At 41.6% G+C, this 16706-nt stretch overlaps 1 protein-coding gene across 3 annotated transcripts in view; it reads right to left on the bottom strand.

Annotated features, from left to right (window-relative positions):
• The window catches only part of LOC122793445 (probable E3 ubiquitin-protein ligase HERC4), a 1684714-nt gene that overhangs the window by 1200606 nt on the left and 467402 nt on the right, over positions 1 to 16706 (bottom strand). For 2 of the 3 annotated variants that reach the window (XM_044061443.1, XM_044061444.1), the window contains exon 20: positions 3827 to 3893. The exons of the other annotated variant lie outside the window; for it this stretch is intronic. In XM_044061443.1, coding sequence (XP_043917378.1) covers positions 3827 to 3893 — 67 coding nt within the window. The remainder of the gene's footprint in view (positions 1 to 3826; positions 3894 to 16706) is intronic. 3 annotated transcript variants of the gene reach the window in all.

The following is a 16706-nucleotide window of genomic DNA, read 5'->3' as shown; positions in this document are numbered from 1 at the left end:
TATGTCATTTGTATCTGAAACTGATTTGTACAAATGCTTGTGCTGAAAATGTATTTGTGAAGTTTGCTTGAGTTGAAAATGTATCAACAGTGGGTCATGCTGGACAGAAAAGAAATATACATGCATGTAGTAACTGATTAAATGTATGCATTGTAACTGTTGAAATGACTATATTGTAACAGAGGATACTGGAAGAGAAGAAGTTAATCTCAGCCCAGCTGCAGCTAACTTTGAAAAATGTTCTGAAATTAAATTACTTGGTAATCTATAAAGATTGTATCTTACTCACAGTTTTAATGCAGCCAGACATGCTTTGTCTGGGATGAAGCCTGGCTATAGGAAAAGTGGAAGTATTAAAATTGTTTTATAGCTTCTAGGTGCTACAATAAACTTTCACAAAGCTCTAGATATTGTATTTTAACATGTCCATGCTAAATTCTGGCTCAGCTTCTAGGAAAGGGGATAGTGTGGAACCTAGAGTCAAGTGACCAGATGTGATGTCATTCTGTAAGCCAGCATTAAAATAATATTTAGACACTAATGGGGGATTGCTCTCAGCAGTCTGTTTTTGGAACTGACAAGAACACTCACCCAAATCATCTTGCCTTGCTCTATTAGGTAAGTAGGAAACAGTAATTCTTTAGATCAGTCAGGAAAATATAATGAGATTAGTTAAGTATTGTTTTTCTGTATCTGAGTGAATATTTCTAGCTGTGTTATTTTCAATATTTCCTGTGAGTGAAACTCTGGTGTTTATTGTAAATAGATATTCAGTATTTTCATGTTCATTTATTATTTATTATTAAAAATATTTAACCTTTCATTGTGGCTGGTCCTTTTAGAAAATATGTAAACTTTGAGAGTACTTATATTTATTTTGTGATGCTGTGGCCACACCTGAAAGTCTTACTGCTTGGTCAACATTACCATTGGACTGGTGGCAGTGTATCTACCTTACAGACTGGACAACGGAGGTAGAGCAGGTAAGCTGTGCCAGCCTTTCCCAGATGTGTGTGTGTATAAAACTCAAATCTCCAACAGTGTGTGTGTGTGTGTGTGTGTGTGTGTGTGCGTGCGTGCGTGTGCATGTGTGTGTGTGTGTGTGTGTGTGTGTGTGTGTGTGTGTGTGTGTGTGTGTGTGTGTGTGTCAGCTACTTGGAATAGGGACACAGAACTCCTTAGTGGTCAATGTGCATTCTTATTTGGGAGCCTGGAGAGAGAGAGACAGAGACAGAGTCCAGCCCCATGACTGGAGTGTGTTCCCTCTGTGCTCTTAAGGGAAATTCTGCTTGGTGCAGACAGTAGCATCTGAAAATATTGGGTGTGTCTATTTCTCTTAAAGTGAAATTTCCCCACCAGTGCCCATGTGAGGATTGAGTCTCCTAGATCACTGGCTCAGAGAAAGGGCATCACAACTCTACTCTCATTTGCTTCTCTGACAGCCCAACCCATCCTCAACAAATAACACAAGAAGCCTTCAACTCCATTGAAAGCTGGGTATAACATGTTCAATTATTGGTAAACCTAAAAAAAATAAACTACTCCTGTTTTTTCTCAGCTCACATAGCCTTGACAAAAGTAACTTCAAAGTCAAGTCCATAAACAACACTGACATTAAAGTAATATCTCATACTAAACTGCTTGGTATGACTATAGATGACAGCCTAAAATTTGATAAACATATTCTAAATGCAATTAAAAAAAACACCAAAAGTTAGGAATGCAATACAGATCAAGAAACTTCCGCACAACTGAAGCTAAATTAATCATAGCTAACACTTAACTACTACCATCACTTCTGTATGGAGCATCCATCCTTATAAACTTTTGTACCTCTCTAAAAACTAAACTTGAGCAATGTTATAACAAGAGTGCATGCTTCGCTGTAAGCAAACCCAGTCAAAGCCACAGCTGTATTGCATTAAAAGAATTAAATTGGTTAGACCTTCCTCACCATCTTATATAAACCCAATTATTCAAAACACAAAAATAATAAGCAACCCTTACCCTTCAGCCTGCTCAGCTCTTACTACAATTTTCCAAAATTACACCCCATAATGTCCCTTAACATGAAATGCTAAACTCCTTATCATACACAATCCCAAAAAAAAAAAAAATCTGCAAGACACTCCCACAACATGGAACTCACTTCCTGTAACAATTAGGTAATCCAATGTCCAATTGTTAAAAGACTTCTTCAAAAAAAAGTTCCTAATTCCTGGCTGTGCTCATGCTCCACACCAGGTTAGCCCCATCATATAATCCACTTTTCTCTTTCACCTCACCTCCAGCTTCTAGCAGCAGTTTTGTCTCTGACTTCACTTTCTTGCAGCCATCCTCTCCCTTCACTTCCTCCAGCTTTAATCATGTTCATTTTTCTGACATACTATTCTTCTCCCCTACTTTATTGAAAATCTCACTCACTTGCTATGTTTTTAAAATACATATGCTTCAAATCCTCATTTGTAATTTATAAATATCTATTCTCTATTAAATTTATAGACACACCTTCCCTTCTCATTTATAGACATATTACAGTCTTTGCTAGCCAGTCTTTGCTGTCTCATCTCTGATACTCGTTGTTAACTTATTAATAATCCTTTCCTGAACTAAACATTGTCTCATTTTATCTCTTCTGAATTCATGCAATTTCTCTACTTGTATCACCATTGCATCTGTCTCTTTTCACCTCTTCTAATTTAAACAAGAGAAGCTTAGTTCTCTCGCTAGACAGTCTTATATGTATTGTATTGTAATGTATTGTATTGTATTATACTTGTACAAATGACAACCGTTACAATTCTTTTTATTTTATATTACACTGTACTTGTAATAATGAGAATCCATAACAAAGGTATTTGCTATATGCTATAATTTTGCTTTTATGCAATATGTTTGAGCTTTTCTCCCTGTGCCTCCACTAAAAACAGGTTATTGCCAAGTTGGACTTTCCCTGTAAACAAATATCAATTAATAAATTAAATGTAATTTAATAAGTAATAATAAGTGCTTGATACCTTTGCATCAAGCAGTTGTTACAGTTAATGCCACATACACAGCAGCACTAAAGAATTTCAGTTCTAAACCAATAGCTCTTCTTGCCTTTTAAACTGTAGCAACTGCTTAAAACATTTGTAGCAAACTGTTACTAGTTTATGTCACAAACATATGGAGCACTGAAGTGCTTTAGTTATAATAAAAAATATATTTTTTTCCTTTTAAACAGTAGCAACTACTTGATACATTTGTGGGATGTTTATGCCACATATGGTGCACTAAAGTGCATCAGTTATTATTTAAAAAAAATTGTTTCCTTTTAAACTAGCAGCAAGCAGCTACACTGCTGTTTATGCCACACATGGAGTGCTAAATGCTTCAGTTAAGACCACAAATGCAATACCGACTGGCATTCACTGCACTCCATTGGTATCTACTAATGATGTAGATATGTGATAGCAAGCAGGGTCTCAGTTGCCTGATGATGATTCGTCAGGAAAACAAGACTGAAAAGACAAAAATAGAATTTAGTGATTTGTTTTCTTTTTGGTTGTTTTACATAAAACCCTGCCTGTTTTCAAGGACATCTTGGCAGAATATATGCTAGGGGAAAAGGAAAAACAGCACAGAGACAAGAAATAAAGCCACTGAAAACATTTAACAAAAGTACACCGATTGCAGCAATGACTAATCAGTGGAGAAACTGCATTACATATGTAGATTTGTTCTTGCTAACCAATGTGACAGCGGTGTGACAAATCAAACCCTTAAACAAAAACAATAAACTGTTGTGATGTAAAAATTAAGGAAATTTGTTCTGTAACTTTACTGTAAAATCCAGCATCAGCCTGTCAATGACGTCATCATAATCTTCATCAAGTAGTCCTTGTAGGCACCTACAGAGCAAAAAGAAATGAAAAACTATTGGGTTGTTACTGCATTTAAATGCTTTTGTCAGTTTACTTTGGTAAAAGTAAACATTCTGTTACATTTCTTAACAAGCAGGAAACACGTATCATTCTCTCTCTCTCTCTTGTGCCACTAGCAACAGACTTCTTCTGCAGATCTTTCTAAGTGACAGAGGAGAAAGTACAGTTGTGTACACTTACCATAAATGTAGATGTTCGAGTGTCTTCATTGTTGCAGTCATGACTGTAGGGTTCTCCCCTGCCGGCAGGCAGTCCTCGGTCAGCCAGAATCCCAAAGTCTGGGTCTGGCGTCGGCTGTTCAGCCATGCTCCCTGACATCAGAGCGCCAGGAGTACAAAGCTGACAGCCGACACCATGTTCTCCAGTTTTTCTTGCCCCAGATGTCAGGAGTCCCAAAATGAGTAAGGTCCCATATCCTTTGCAAATACACCTCAGAAGAATGGTGAAAAAAGGAACCACACAAAAGTAAAAATAAGAGGGGACAGGAGGGAGGGAAACCCAGACTGCAACAGTGAAGACACTCGAACATCTACATTTATGGTAAGTGTACACAAATGTACTATGTTCATCGTGTTTCACTGTTGCAGTCATGACTGTAGGGTAGAATCCCAAAGCAGAATGAAAGGGAGGTGGTCATAAAGTAGAGGGGGCGGCTAAAAGGCCCTGCAAGACTGCAGAGGCAAAGCCTGCCCTAGACTTAGAGTAGAGCGGTAGATTGTAGTGCTTTGAAATAGTATGCACTGAACTCCAAGTTGCAGCTTCCAAAATGTCTTTGGTAGGAACTCCCCTGAGGAAGGCAGCTGAAGTGGCAGAAGCTCTGGTGGAATGAGTCCGTATACTCCCTGGGATTTGCTTTCCATGGTGTGAATAACAAAATCTGATTCCATGAGCAATCCATTTAGAAATGGTATGTTTTGAAATAGCTTTACCTTGGGAACTTGAAGCATAAGAAACAAACAATTGCTCTGATTTCCTGATGTCCTTGGTTCTGTCCAGGTAAAAACGTAGTTGTCTGTGTACATCCAAGGAATGTAAGATCCTTTCCCCTTTATTTTGAGGAGTGGGGAAAAAGTTGGCAAGTGAATAGTTTGATTTAAAGCCACTTTGGAAACCACCTTAGGCATGAAAGTAGGATTAGTCCTTAAAGACACCCTGTCTTGATGAAAAATAATATAAGGTTCCACAGCCATAAGAGCTTGCAACTCTGAAACTCTCCTGGCAGAGGTCAGAGCTAACAGGATGGCTGTTTTCCAAGATAAAAACTTGATGTCAGAAGAGGCAGCAGGCTCAAAAGGAGGTAAAGTGAGCTTTTCCAAAACATAGTTGAGATCCCAAGCAGGAATGGGAGGAGATCTAGGAGGTCTTAAGTTCTTAACTCCTCTGAGAAACTGTCTCATGAGCTGGTGGGAAAAGATTGGAGGGTCTGTATTGTAATGAGCGGAAATAGCAGAGGCATGTATCTTAATGGAAGAGAAAGAGAGACCCTTATGTAAGAGATCTGTCTGGTAAAGTAAAATCAAAGGAATGTTAGGAAGAAGAGGATCAGAATCCTGAGCCTGCATCCAGGAACAAAATCTTTTCCATTTTCCTGCATAAGATTTTCTAGTGCTAGGACGTCTGGCTTCTAAAATGACATCCATAACCTGCTTGGGTTGGACAGAATGAATCAAAGACCCTGGATTAACCAGGCCGCCAGGCTGAGAATTCTGACATGGGAGTGTAGAACCTGACCCTGGTGTTGGGACAGAAGGTTCGGAGTCTGTGGTAAAACCCAAGGGGGCTCCAGACATAGGTTTTTCAGAGTTGGGTATCAAAACTGTCAAGGCCAATTTGGGGCCATCAAGATTATCATCTTGGGCTTGTCCTGTTTGATCTTTAATAATACCCGTGGAAGAAGAGGAAGAGGCGGAAAGGCATATCCCGAGAGGTTTCTCCAACTGAATGATAGTGCATCCACTTTCCAAGCTTGTTCATGGAAAGTCCTGGTGCAAAAAATCTGTAGTTGATGATTGAGGTGGGATGCAAAGAGGTCTATGTGAGGACATCCCCAGACTTATGCTATCATCCTGAATATTTCGGTGTCCAGCATCCACTCGTGTGGGTCTGAAAGGTTTCTGCTCAGACTGTCTGCCAGGAAGTTTTGCTTCCCTGGTAGAAACTGAGCTTGAAGGTCCAGATTGCAAGCTAGAGCTGTGTTCCATAGATCCATGGCTAGTCTGCAAAGGGGGTAGGAATGAGATCCCCCTTGCTTGTTTATGTACCACATAACTGTGGTGTTGTCTGTCCGTATCAGTAGTTGTCCTGGTTGTAGAAGATTCCTGAAGGCCAATAGAGCTTTCTGAATGGCTAACATTTCCTTTAAATTGATATGCAGGTGCTTCTGATCCTCTGTCCAAAGTCCTGCAGACAGTAACCCTGAAAATGGGCTCCCCATGCATAATCTGAGGCATCCGTGGTTAGTATCTGAGTGGCAGGAGGCAGACAGAAGGGTTTTCCTTTGTTTAGAGTACATGCCTTGGACCACCAAAGGAATTCCTTTTGAAGACAAGGCAGGACGGAGATCAGTATGTCTAAACTGTGGCAGTGCTGAGACCATACACTTTTTTAGGTACCACTGTATTTTCCTCATATGTAGTCTTGCATATGGTATGAGAAGGATGCAGGAGGCCATGTAAGCCAAAGCTTGCAGGAATCTCCTTGCAGATAGCTGAGTTAAAGTTGCCAAGGTTTTGAAAGTTGAAGCCAGCTGTAACTGTTTTTCATATGTCAGAAATGCCATCTGGGTTGTTGTGTTTAGAGAAGCGCCCAGAAAAATTATCTGTTGTGAGGGTGTCAAATTTGACTTTTTTATGTTTACAGCGAATCCCAGGAACTTGAGAAGATTTTGAACAAACTGTAGATGCTGGAGTAAGACCTCCTTGCTGTCTGCCTGAATAAGACAGTCGTCCAGATAAGGGTAAATTTGAATTTCCTTGAGTCTGCAATAAGCTACTACTGGAGCCAGGCATTTGGTGAAGACCCTGGGCGCAGTAGACAATCCAAAGGGCAGCGCAGAGAATTGAAAGTGCCTCGATCCGGCCTTGAACCTGAGGTATTTTCTGCGTTCCCGCCTGATGGAAATGTGTAAATATGCCTCCTTTAAAGACAAAGTTACCATCCATGCATTTTTGGTCAGCATTGGAAGTAGCTGCTGTAGAGTAAGCATCTTGAATTTTGGTATCTCTAGAAAAGTGTTCAAGACTGACAGATCCAGAATGGGTCTCCATGAATTTAGAGCCTTGAGTAAAAACCGTGTCCCATCTCTGAAAGTGGAACTAGTTTGATGGCTTTCATAGCCAAAAGAGCTTCCACCTGGTTTAAGGCCTCTGTCCATTGATGTTTTGGAAGATCTGGCCATCCGCTTAGCCTTGGTAGGATATGAAAATGGAATTTGTAACCTCTTGAAACCACATCCAGAACCCACTTGTCTTGGGTTATATGAGTCCAATTTAGGTGAAAAAGAGAAAGTTTTCCTCCGAGAGGGCCTTCCAGGCAAGAAGTTCCTGCAGCCCAACAGAGGGAGTCATTGAGTCTGTTTCCTATGAGCTTGCAACCTGTCCTCTCCTCCCCTAGGGGTGGAAGCAGTCCACTGTCTTGGTCTATAAGAGGCTTGTGTTTGAGGCCTTCCTCGGGAGCGTCTGTATCTACCCCTCTGAGGCCTGTCTGAATTGGGAAAGGACCAATTTTTTGTAGGCCAATTCCTGCTAAATCTGGGTGGCTGTACTTGTAAGAAACCTTTAACTGTTTGCATGGATTTTGCCTTGTCCTCCATCTTCTTTATCACCTCTGCAGCTTTAGATCCAAACAAAACATTATGCTGAACAGGAGCATCTAATAATTTAGTTTTTACTTGATCTCGCAAATTTTGTTCCTTTAGCCATGCATGCCTTCTAATTACTGTGCCAGAGGCAGCAGACCTACAAGAAGCCTCCAAGGCATCAAATCCACAGTGTAAACCATGCTTCCCACCTTGTTCAGTGGCATGCATTAAGTCATGTAATTCCTTATCATCTGCACAGGCAGAAATGGAAGTTAGCTTTTGTTTTAAAACAGACAGGAGAAATTGCTGGTATTTCAGCATATGGCAGAAATGGAAGTTAGCTTTTGTTTTAAAACAGACAGGAGAAATTGCTGGTATTTCAGCATATGAAACTGACAGTTTAAAGCCCTAATAGATAAGGTTGCAGAAGTGTACACTTTTTACCCCATCTTTCTAAAGATCTGGAATCCTTCTCAGTGGGAATGGGGTTTTTAGCAGAAGTGGCCTTAACTCCCTTAGGACCCTGAGAAATGGTTTCAGGGTCAGCAGTAGGGTTCTTGTATAAAAACTGGTGGGAATCAGGAACCCTGTAATATGTCAGGCTTAACAGGAGCAGGAGGAAAAGAGTCAGGGGTTAAGTTAGCCTCCGAAAAGGCATCATCTACAATATCCAAAACAGGAGGAATAGCCAGGGGTCTATGTTGGGGAAGAAGAAGAAAATCCCTTAGTCTTTTCTTAGATTCCGAATACTCCTGTCCTTCCCAGTGGAAATGTTCCCTCATTTCATGCAAAGTTTCCCCAAAAGAGAAATCCTCAGGGGGGAGAAGCTGAAGGAATGGATTCCTCAGCATCAGAATCCTCATAAGGAGGGAAAGAATATTCCTGGTCAGAAGAAGAAACTGAAGAAACAGAAGCCTGATCAGAGGAGTCATACTAAACTTCTTGCCTTGGCCTTTTATCTGGAGGGGGATGTGAACCCCTAATCACAGTAAGTAAGTCCTTCGTCATCTTAAGTAACTGTTTATGTGACTTGGGAGCCAGATCAGAAGAGGCCTGTGTTGCAGTGTTTGATTTGGAAGGAGTCTTTGCCTTTGTCTTTGGCTTTGCCTTTATTAGAAGCTGAGTAGGCCTGGAAACCCCTTCGGAAGCCGGTACCTGCACAGCGGCTCCGGACCCATCTGAAGTAGCATTGTCCAAAGGTCCTGCAACAGAAATATTCAAAGGCCTAGTTGGCTCCTCATGGGAGTCCGTTTCGGCCATCGGTTCTGAAATGGCCGACGACAGGGGCTGTAAAAGTGCCTCACTGATGACGGCCAAACCTGAAGCTGGCTCTGCTTGTACGATATCGTCAGATCTGGACCTCGGAGGCCTGTCTTTGTCCTTGTGTCGTTTGTGAACTCCGGTAGCCGGAACCATATCCGACGACATTTTGTAATTAAAACGCCTACCGAAGTAATGAAATGCAAAATCGTACCTTCGTTTAATTGTACGTTGATTGAATCTAGCACAAAACTGACAACTAGCTATGTCATGGTCAGGGCCTAAGCAAGGAATACAGTAAGAATGAAAATCCTTATGAGGTATTTGCTTCCCACATGAAATACAATTATTAACTTTTTCTGACATCGGACTGGAGCAAGAAAAAAGTTTCCCCAACGGGGTACTTAGCTTTGAGTAGGAGAAGAAAGTCTTCGGACTGAAGTTTGTTCAGAAAAGATTGTCAGGAGTCAACCAACCGGCACTTGCGAACTGCTATCACCTGGACTGGAGGCCATTGCAAAGCAAATTCAGTTTGATTGTAGTATAAAGACCAGATGGGTGCAATACAGACTGTCACTGGACGAGTCCTCTCAAATTTATATGGCAGAGAAGTTGATGGGAAGAGCATGCCTTCAGCATGTCTAACACAATATGATCTATAACAGTGTTCATACTCGAGGGTGGTGAGAAAACAATAGGAGTTGTCTGGGTTACATATACAAATAACAGACAACTAGGATTCAGACAGAACTGCTAAATAAAGAAAGATGTGTGTTGTGGTCACTATGGTTTGCCGATGACATTAAACAAAAGAGGCTGCAGACAAGAAAGCTACTATAGCTGTATGTGATGTAAAAGGCAAAACTTTTAAGGTCAGGTAAAAGAAAATGGGGACTGTCCTCAGCAGAATAAAAAGAATCAGAAGGAATATTTCTACATAACAAAAGCACAAGTTGCTTGTGCATCTCCTTTACCCAGGAAGGGTAAAGAAGGGGTGCATGTCTGGGAGAACTAAGCACAGGTGTGGCAATTACTACTTCAAAATGGAAGAAATTCTCAAGAGAAATTAGAGGTTTGTTTTCACTACAGACATTCAAAAAAAGAGGTAGAAAACAAGTGTGAGGCATAGTGAAGCATTAACCTAAAACAGAGATTTCTGATTATAGTTCATCAGCTTGTAACCAGTAAATTAAAACACCAAACAGTGATGCACCTCAGACACAGACTCTCAGAAATGGTATCCATAAGGTAAAAAACATCATCAACTAACTAATGGGAAAGAGCGCAGGGAGCAGTCATATCCAACTACCTATATGTTTCAGACAAAAAAAAAGTCAGTAAAGTTTCTGGTACAATATGGATTAGGAGAAGAGATATGAACATTAAATAAAAAGGCGAAACAAGCCTGCATATACATGATTTGTTAAGCCTTTCAATAACAAGCTCACATTTGGAAACCACTGCAACATTTTAAACAAAGTAGAGGCAGTTTAGAGCAATACAATAAAACATGCGTCAAGTTTGTATCAAAATTGCCCCACAGCTGTTATTTTAACCTGTTCTAACACTTTTTCACTTATATCATCAATTGTACAGAAGATTGTCTTGACACAACAGAATTGCTACAACTACCTCATCCAAAAATGTCTTGTGTAAACAATGGCTGCTGTGATCCATCAATAAGGACAGCCTTTCCCAGTCTGAAACCCCCCTACATTTTTAAAGCAGTGGAGCCCTTTGGCCTTTTTGGATAGTCTAAAACTTTTTTTCTGTTTAATTCAACTTCTCCTTCATGAGGTCAATTTCACTCTTGCCTCTAGCTAGGCCTTTATTTGTTTTTGTTATTGGTGGCTTTTTTTCTTTTTGCTTGAATGTGAGTTTGTATTATTTATGTTACTAACTTAATGAGGTTTTCTTAGAAGGCAGGGATTCAGTTTTATGCCTCATAATTTCTACTAAGGTAGGGAAAGTTGTTAATAATATTCTCTACCCCAGCCTGTGGTTTGATGATTTTTTTTTTTTGGTCAGGCAAAAGGGAATCACCTTTCTCCTCACCATTTCCTCCTTCAGTTCTACTGTGTAGTTAGTTAGGCCCTTTCTGTCTTGTACGAGTGATTCTTAGTGGGTGCACTTTTTATTTTATTAACTGGAAACTGAATGTCATTTAGTTTTCAGTTTGTTAACCACAAAACTATACCTCCTTCTAGAATGTTTAAGCACTCCAGATTATAGTGGGAAACTTCCCACCTACTGCTTCTTTGGGTCTAGTACCTTCATCCCCTTCTGCCCACACCACACCATGACTTGAGGGTCTGGTGGCTTCCTGTCTTGTCTGTCACGTATCATGGTGTGCTGATTAGGACCATTTTAGATGTAATTCAAAAGTAGTCAGCTTTAATCCCTCTGTTTTCTTGGTCCTCCGAAAAGCAAGAAGGTTAATCTCTCTTCACTTTAGCTCTGCTGTACCTCATGTATTGTTGAGTTCTGCACTTTAGGTATCAGAATAGAATACCTTTCTGTATCACCTTTCATCTCCTTGGGTTTCAGTCTTCCAGCTCCATTTTTTTCTGAAATTGGTAAGCCGACGCTGGTACCCTTGAAAGCAGGCCTCTTTTTTCAAACTCAGACTAGTTTCTTATTGTCCACAAGTGGCTCAGGGCTTCTCTACCCTGAGCAGCCTAAACTGTCTGTTGCACTGTTAGTACCTGTTTATGTACACCAGTGTTGTATCCTTCTTTTCTTATGTTAGCCTCTTCAATGCTCCCCTCCCCATCTTTCTCCCCTGTGAATGTGCTACACCCAGTGTGCCAGCTCACCTAACATTGGATAGGCCCACATTGGTTAGACCAATGACAGTTAGGCCTTTGCAGATGACGGCATGTGAACCAATGTTAGCTCTGTGAGTGCTGGATACCTCAATATCAGATGACCTGTTGCAGGCTTTAACTTTCCCTCCGAAGCAGTATGTGAAAAGGATTATGCTGGAAATCCCTCAGGAGTGGATCCAGAAATTAAGGTCCTGAAGCATTAGGTTCCTCAGCTTCTACTTTCTTCTTTAGACACAGAGTTTCCCAGACAGAAATAGCAACTGAGCCAGCTAGACATAAAACTTTCATTTTCTGACAGCAGGTCAGATGATGGTGCCTGTTCCACAGATTTTCCCCAAAAGGATCCTACATTTGATATTGATTTGAAGAAGATGATGATGAAGAGGTGCTTTTTGGGCTCGTAGGAAACGTTGTTTTCTCATAGATGTTAGTAGGATGCAGAGAAAATTTGACTTGCATTGTCTTGGGTGGTTCCTCCTTGCCTTTGTTCTTGTTTTTGATGTTGGAGTACACTTAACACTGGAGCAGCTAGAACGGGTCTATATTAAAATACCAAAACCTCACTTACGTGAATACCTAAATGCCGACACATAAATAGCGAACCGGGAGAACACAGAATGTCCTGAAGCACGAAATTCAAAATGTCAAATTCCCATAGTTGGCCCTTATCCGGTATAGCTCCCTAACATAAATGTGCAATAGTTACTGACCTTAGGGTTAGGGTGTGGGTTAAGGTAAGTACATAAATAGTAATACATGCAACCTACCATTTAGGGTTAGAAGTAGGGTTACGTTAAGTGTATATATAGTAATACAGTTGTGTAGGTGAATATATACGTAAATTACACTTTTCCCATAGTTGGGTGTTGTTCAAAGGTTCATAGGTAGGTACTAGGCTATCGGCCCTGGGGCCTATACAAGCCTAGCCAAAAAGGTACCCTGGCTTTTGCCACCCAAGAAAATTATTTTCCTGTGCCACTGTCAAGCAGAGCCATAGAGGTGATCCCGTGGTGAATTTCCTATTCACCATCCAATCATCAAGATTTTTCTTGAAGAGTGCTAATGAGGAGCTTTGTTTGATATAGACAGATAGTTTATTCCAGAGTATGGGAAGTCTCTGGGACAGGAATCTATCCTTCCGGCATGTTCTGTTTATTGTGGTGAAAAGGTTTAGGTCCCTAGAGTGTGCAGCTCGGACGGATTGGGATTTCTTTAAGTGGAGCATGTCCAACAGCTCTGGGTTTGACATAGCTTTGTATGTTAGGCAGAGATCACCACTGAGTAGGCAATATACGACGGAGTAAAGCTGGAGTTTTTTGAGACGGTCTGCATAGGGCATCTGTTTAAGGCTGGTAATCCTCTTTGTGAGGTATTTCTGCAGCCTTTCCAGTTGTTGTAGATGTCTTGTGAGGTACATATCAAAAGGGGCATTGTACTCTATAATGGGTCTAATGAGTGAGGAGTAGAGGTGAACAATGACCTCTTTTTTTCTGGATGAGAAACCTTTTGTGATGAGGTGTGCCATGTAGAAGGATTTCCTGACTACTGTGGCAATGTCATTATCAAAGGAGAGACTACTGTCCACCTGTGTCCCAAGGTCTCTTATCACACTGTCGGTGTTAAGTATACTACCGCCTATGTTGTAGTTCATGGGTACAGAGTTTTTACCAAAGGGGATGACAATGCACTTTTTGGCATTGAGCTTGAGGCCATGGCTTTGACACCAGGCATCTGTCTCAGTGAGGCCTTTTTGTAGGATGTCCACATCGTTAGGAGTTTCGATTATGGCTCCTAGTTTGCAGTCATCTGTGAACTTTGTTAGCCAAAGACCTTCTGTGTTAGGCTGTACTTCAGAGAAGTAGATACCAAACAGGAGAGGACCCAGGACTGAACCCTGTAGTACTCCACTTGTCACTGGTCTGAAATCGGATTTGGAGTCTGCTACTTTCACAGTGTGGGTTCTGTCAGTGAGCCAGTTGGCAACCCATCTTGTGACATAGGGATTTATACCTAGTTTAGTGAGTTTATCTATAATTCTAGAGTGGGGGGTGGTGTCGAAAGCCTTTGCAAGAACCACCTTACCCTTGTCTATGACTTTGGTGACTGCTTCAAAGAAGTCTATCAGGTTTAGGAGACACGATCTGCCTTTTACAAACCCGAACTGGGTGGGGTCCAGAGTTTGAAGATTACCAATGTCTTTGTTTATAAGTTCCGTGATGATACGTTCCATGGCCTTGTAGACCAGGCTTGTCAGGCTAATGGGGTGGTAGTTCCCGGGGTCCGTGGTGGCTCTCCCCTTGTGGAGTGGGATAACCACTGTGCGCCACTCAGCAGGCACAAAGCCTGTGGTGAGGCTATGATTGAATATGGTACTTAGGTGGGGTGCCAGTTCGTTCTGTAGTTCATGTAGAACACAGCCTGGGATGTTGTCTGGTCCCATGGATGCTGTGTTCTTGGCTTTGGAGAGAGTGGCTTTTACCTGTGCAGCCGTGATTACAGGAACTTTGCATTCTTCCAGTATAGAGATGGGCTCTTTAGGGGGTGAGACGGGGGTAAAGTTAGCAATGAACCTATCTGCCAGGATGTTGGCAATATCAGCTGGGTTTGTATATTTAGTGCCATTGTGCTGTAACTCAGAGCAGATCTGAGTGTTGCCATTGAGATTCTTGACATAGCTATAGAATGCTTTGTGGTTGTCTTTGGAATCTGTGGCAATTTTGTTTTCGTAACTAGCTTTGGAGGATTTCATCAGGGATTGCAGCTTCTTACTGAGGCTGACCAGGGAGCTCCTCCACTCATGGGATTTTACTCTCTTTGGCAACAGTTTCTTCCTTCTGTTGTACAGTTTGTTTATGGCAGGGGACCACCAGATTGACTTCCTTTTTTTGGAGGATAGCATCTTGGTTCTGTTTGGGATAGCACGATCCATGCACTCATGTAAGTCTTTATAAAGTCCAATTGTGTAGGATTCAGTAGTCGTAACTGTATTGTCCATCAGCATGGGTGTCATGAATTTCACTTCTGTCTTAAGAAGCATGAAGTTGTCTTTGGAGAAATTTTTTACCATGGTTTCCTTAATGGGGGGGCAGGATGTGGATATCTAGGGTAATTATCTTATAGTCGGATCGGACCAATGAAGTGTTGACTTCAGGTGTGGAACACCAGTCACTCATGTTGGTAATGACTAGCTCTAAGATATTGTTGCCCCTGGTGGGGGTGTGGATATGTTGATCCAGGGCATTGGAGTTTATGAATTCCAGAAAGCGTTGAGTGAAGGAGTTGGTACATGAGTAGCTTTCCCAGTTAATGGTGGGGTAGTTGAAATCGCCCATTATTAGGGTGTTTGGTTGAACCTTAATATTTTCTAGTACATCAAGAAAAGAGGAGTGGGAATTCTGGGGCATGGTGGGTGATCTGTAGCAAGCTACAATTTGGATTGCAGTTTTGCCCAGTGTTAGTTGCACTTGGATAATCTTGGCTGCATTATGCAGAGCAACTAGCCTGGAGGTGTGGATATCCTTAATGAATATGGACACACCTCTGCCTTTGGTGTTCTGGTCCAGGTTACATGGCCGAAAAGTGTGGTATGAGTTATAACCTGGTTGTGCAGGAGTGCTCTCTGAAGCCTTGAACCAGGTCTCAGTCACTGCACAGATATCAATGTTCTCCATTTTAAGGAGTGCCTCGAGTGAGTGCATTTTGAGATTTAGACTTCTAGCATTGAGTAGCATCACCCTCAGTTTTTGCTTGCCTGTTCCTGTTATGGTGGTGAATTTGTCATTTGAACCTTGCCTATAAAAGGCACTATAGGGGCAGCAAGAACCTTAGCCAGTATCCGGAATCCCAGGAGTGACAGGTGCAGGCTGTCTCTAGCAAAGGATCATGGTCTGTCGACCATGTCATCCCAGGCAGACAGATACTGGATCCCTTTACAATGGCTTAGCCAATTGTTGAAGTCAATAATTTTGTCCTTGTACTGCGGCATCATTCTGGGTGATGGCAGAATGCTACTCAGGGCTAGGGTCATACCTGCCTGGGCTACAAGATTGGAGAGCTCTTCCATGTCTCTTTTCATGTAGTCCAGAGAGGTACGTCTCAGGTCATTCACACTAACATGGACAATGACAGAGTCATATTTGTACTTGTTGTGGAGTGACCTGAGTGCGTGGGTTATGTGGCAGATCCTGGCACCCGACAGGCAGCTGACAGTAACCTTCTCCTTGTTTAGCCTGGTGAGTAGGACATCAGTGTGCCTGACTCTAAAGTCACCTATGACTAGTATGTTGGGTACATTGGTTTGCCTTATTGGCTGTGGTTGAGTGGTACACTGAGTCTGCGGGCTATGTGTCATTTAGGTTGTGCTGGGGGATGGAGGTTGCTTTCATTTCTGCTTTGGAGGTCTCTGTTGCTTGAGTAGATTATTATTGAGAGCCTCCGTGAATGTTTTTGTATTTCTATGTGTGGATTTTGGTGGTGTAGATTTAGTGAGACTATGTGATGAGTGTGGTGTGGTGCAAATGTTTACCTTCTCCTCATGACTGTCAAGTTCAGTCTTGGTTGGAGAGAGCTTTACCTCCAGTTTGGCTAGATAAGTGCATCTCTTACAGGTTGTAGTGTTGGGTGGTAGGAGGAGAGGGTTGTCTGTACATGAGGCAATTTCTACATTGCCCCAAGATGCCCAGATTCATCAGATAGACAGGAGAGAACACTGGGAGCTGACCCTTAGACATGCCTGAATAAAAAAACTATTTTCCTCTAGATAAGTGAGGAAAGTGAGTACAAGAGCTGTTTTTCTCTAAGCAAGTGAGGAAAGTAAGTACCAAAACTGTTTTCCTCTAGGTAAGGAGGAAGGTTGAGTGCTGTAGTAATTAGTAGGTTATTTAGTGCTTACAA

The sequence above is a fragment of the Protopterus annectens genome, chromosome 2.part0 (genome assembly GCF_019279795.1).
Source record: "Protopterus annectens isolate FY-2018-M chromosome 2.part0, PAN1.0, whole genome shotgun sequence".
NCBI lineage: Eukaryota > Metazoa > Chordata > Ceratodontiformes > Protopteridae > Protopterus > Protopterus annectens.
This window is presented reverse-complemented; position numbering and strand designations above follow the sequence as displayed.